The following is a 4,089-nucleotide window of genomic DNA, read 5'->3' as shown; positions in this document are numbered from 1 at the left end:
CGGGGTAGATCGAGTCTTCTTCCTTGCTTTATGATGTGCTAGCATGGTTTAATGCGTTCACATGTTGTATTGTTATCTGAATTGATTTACAGCATGTAAAGACTGAATCAAAACCGATTCTGGATCAACGGTATATGATCAGAGGAGGGCTGAGACAGATTTTATAGATTGTATATTAATCTGTTTGATATTCAGATATTCCGCCTAGAAGAATACCACAACCAGCTGCAGGTCAAGTACCAGAACAGGGTAGTACGTCAGGAACTCAGATGGATGTTACTGCGACACCTATGGAGACGTTATTGAAGAGATTTCAATCATTCCATCCGCCTACCTTGAAGGGTACCTAGAATGCCGTAGATTGTGAGAGCTGGCTAGACGATATAGAGATGTTGTTTGAATCTCTTGCTTATACCGACGAACGGAGAGTGAAGCTAATTGGGCATCAGTTGCAAGAAGTGGCCAAGAGTTGGTGGTTGACAACGAAACGAGCCCTGGAGCATAGAGGTATCGATATTATTTGGAAGGTATTTAAAGATGAATTTTATCAGCGTTTCTTTCCAGTATCTTATCGAAAAGACAAAGGGGCAGAATTTGCGAATTTACGACAGGGGCAATTGAATATAGAAGAGTATGTTGCCAAGTTTTCATCCTTGCTTCGATTTTCACCTCATGTATCAGGGAATGAGGAAGCGGCCGCAGATCAGTTCATTAATGGTTTGAACCCTGACATATTTACGTTAGTGAACACGGGGCGACCCAACACTTTTTCTGATGCAGTGAACAGAGCGAAAGGAGCAGAGGCTGGCTTGATTAGGCAGCGAGGGGCTTCTTATAGTGTTCAGAGTCAAAGGAAGCCATAGCCCGCCGTGCAGTTTCCACCACCTCCTCCTCGATTCGATAGTGGAAGCAATAGTGGCAAGAAAGAGTTTTTGAATTCTAAAGGCAAACATTTTAAGAAATCAGGAAGTAGTTCATCGAGTTCCAGTGGATCCCGACAGAGAGGTCAGGGTTAGAGTTCAGAGTATAGTGGTGTTTATTGCAGTTCGTGTGGAGGCAGGCATGCCACTGAACAGTGTCAGGGAGTGATGGGCAGATGTAACATATGTAAACAACAGGGGCACTTCGCCAGAGTTTGTCCCCAGAGAGGTTTACAACGATCCCAGAGTGCCGGGTCATCGGCATCAGTGCCTCAGATTGAGAGACAGACGTCCGTACATTCATTCCAGCCGCCATCTGCACAGTCCCAGCAGAGATCAGGAGGTAGCCAGACTGTGAGTAAACCTCCTAGACATCATGCTAGGGTGTTTGCACTGACCGAGGAGCAAGCCCAGGATGCGCCAGATGATATTATTGCAGGTAACTGTTTTCTTTGCGGTTATCCTGCATATTTTTTGATAGACACAGGTGCATCGCATACATTCATCTCTGAACGTTTTGCATTATTGCATTCATTACCTGTTGAGTCATTGTCGACTGTAGTATCTATTTCTTCTCCGTTGGGAAGGGGTCTTGTTTCTGTGACTACAGTTAGAAATTGTATACTACAATTAGAGGGTCATGAGATTGACTTAGATTGCATTGTTCTTGGTTTGGCTGATTTTGATTGTATTTTTGGGATTGATATGCTAACCAAGTACAGAGCTACCGTAGACTGTTTCCACAAGATCATCAAATTCAGACCTGAAATGGCAGAGGAGTGGAAATTCTATTGGAAGGGCTCCAGATCTCGGATTCCCTTAGTATCTGTTTTGACTATGAAGAGATTGTTGCGACAAGGAGCAGAAGGGTTCCTTATTTATCAGTAGATTTACTGAAGCCGAGCCTAACATTGGCAGATTTGCCAGTGGTTTGTGAATTTGCTGATGTATTCCCAGAGGAGATTCCAGGGTTACCTCCAGTTCGAAAGGTAGATTTTAGCATAGATCATGTTCCAGGTACCGTCTCTATATCTAGAGCTTCGTATAGGATGGCGCCGATAGAATTGAAAGAATTAAAAGCACAGTTAGAAGATCTGCTGATCAAGGGATACATCAGACCGAGTGTGTCTCCTTGGGGTGCACCAGTGCTATTTGTATGGAAGAAAGATGGTTCTATGCGATTATGTATTGATTACCGACAACTAAATAAGGCGACGGTAAAGAACAAGTACCCATTGCCTCACATTAATGATTTATTTGATCAGTTGCAGGGATCCTCTGTTTATTCCAAGATCGATCTGAGATCTGGATATCACCAGCTGAGAGTACGAGATATTGATATACCAAAGACAGCATTTCTAACCAGGTATGGACATTATGAATTTATTGTGATGCCTTTTGGTTTAACGAATGCTCCAGCGGTGTTTATAGGGTTGATGAACCGTGTCTTTCAGAGATATTTAGATGAGTTTGTGATTGTTTTTATTGATGACATTATGGTGTATTCTAAGAGTGTGACTGAGCATGCCGATCATTTGAGGATTGTGTTGCAGACATTGAGAAAAGAGAGATTGTATGCCAAACTGTCCAAGTGTGAATTCTGGTTGAGACAGGTCGTCTTCTTGGGTCATAACATATCGGGAGATGGTATTTCTGTGGATCCAAGTAAAGTTGAAGCTTTGATCAATTGGCCGAGACCGACTTCGGACGCCTGAGATATGCAGTTTCATGGGTCTAGCAGGGTACTATAGACGATTTATCAAAGATTTCTCCAGCATTGCGAAACCGATTACCCAGTTGATACAGAAGAATGCGCCATTTGTGTGGTCTGAGGATTGTGAGTCTAGCTTCCTAGAGTTGTAGAAGAGGCTGACCAGTGCACCTGTCTTGATGATTCCTTCAGGTACTGGCGATTTCGTTGTATATTGTGATGCATCCCACAGAGGGCTAGGGTGTGTTCTTATGCAGCGAGGTCATGTTATCGCGCATATGCCTCTAGACAACTGAAGCCACACGAGATTCGATACCCCATTCATGATCTTGAATTGGCGGCTATCGTATTTGCATTGAAGATTTGACGTCATTATCTTTATGGAGAAAAATTTGAGATTTACTCTGACCATAAAAGCCTGAAGTATCTGTTTTCTCAGTCAGAGCTGAACATGAGGCAGCGTAGGTGGCTTGATCTACTGAAATATTTTGATTGCGAGATCAAGTAATATCCAGGAAAGTCAAATGCAGCAGCGGATGCCTTGAGTCGAAAGGTATGTTCCTTATCTTTATCGACGATAGGTGTTTCAAATATGATTGAAGATTGTTGCTTGTCGGGTTTAGAATTTGATACAGCTATTAGACCTCTACGACTTGCTTCGATTCAAGTTGAACCAGATTTGATTATGCGAATCAAAAAAGCGCAGAGAACTGTTCAGAATGTTCAGAAGTCAATTCAGATGGTCAGATCGGGACATCAGTCAAAATATCAGGTACATGATTTTGTTCTGTACGTGAATAACCGTCTTGTAGTGCCATATGTACCAAAATTTAAATGACAGATTATGTCAGAAGCGCACTGTAGCCGGTTTAGTATTCATCCTGGTGGCAGGAAAATGTACAACGATTTGAAGACACGGTTCTGGTGGAAACAGATGAAGTCAGATATTGCCGAATATGTGTCTAAGTGCTTGAATTTCCAACAGGTGAATGCCGAGAGGAAGAAGCCCGGAGGTTTACTTCAGAGTTTGTCTATTCCTGAATGGAAATGGGATCACATTTCCATGGATTTTGTGACGAAGTTACCTCGATCATCGCAGGGTTGTGATGCGATTTGGGTTGTAATAGACATTTATTCCGTACAGACATGATCAGATGGTCGAGATATATGTCCGAGAGGTAGTCAGATTACATGGTGTGCCGAAGTGTAAGGCTCGAGATTATTAGTCTTCATTGACGTGAGACTCGGAAGATATGAGAATGCATGACATGTCACTAAAAGTATTAAGTGAGAAGAGATGATAAAATATTCAAAATAGGATAGAATAGACGGCGCACATGCGCGAGGATTTGCGCGCATATGCGCGAGAATTATAGTAGCATCGGCGCACATGCGCGAAGAAATGCGCGCACATGCACGACACGTCCAGAAACATTAGCGCACATGCGCGAGATAAGG

General features: G+C 42.9%; 1 protein-coding gene across 1 annotated transcript; it reads left to right on the top strand.

The window, feature by feature from the left end:
* Positions 1 to 389: 389 nt before the first annotated feature.
* LOC140835334 (uncharacterized) lies at positions 390 to 863 on the top strand. Its single transcript, XM_073200824.1, has 2 exons — positions 390 to 527; positions 612 to 863. Exons 1-2 carry the CDS (start codon positions 390 to 392, stop codon positions 861 to 863), a joined length of 390 nt encoding a protein of 129 aa, XP_073056925.1.
* Positions 864 to 4,089: the final 3,226 nt, after the last annotated feature.

The sequence above is a fragment of the Primulina eburnea genome, chromosome 6, assembly GCF_022965805.1.
Source record: "Primulina eburnea isolate SZY01 chromosome 6, ASM2296580v1, whole genome shotgun sequence".
Taxonomy (NCBI): domain Eukaryota; kingdom Viridiplantae; phylum Streptophyta; class Magnoliopsida; order Lamiales; family Gesneriaceae; genus Primulina; species Primulina eburnea.
The sequence above is the reverse complement of the archived record's forward strand: the minus strand, read 5'-3'. Positions and strand labels throughout refer to the sequence as shown.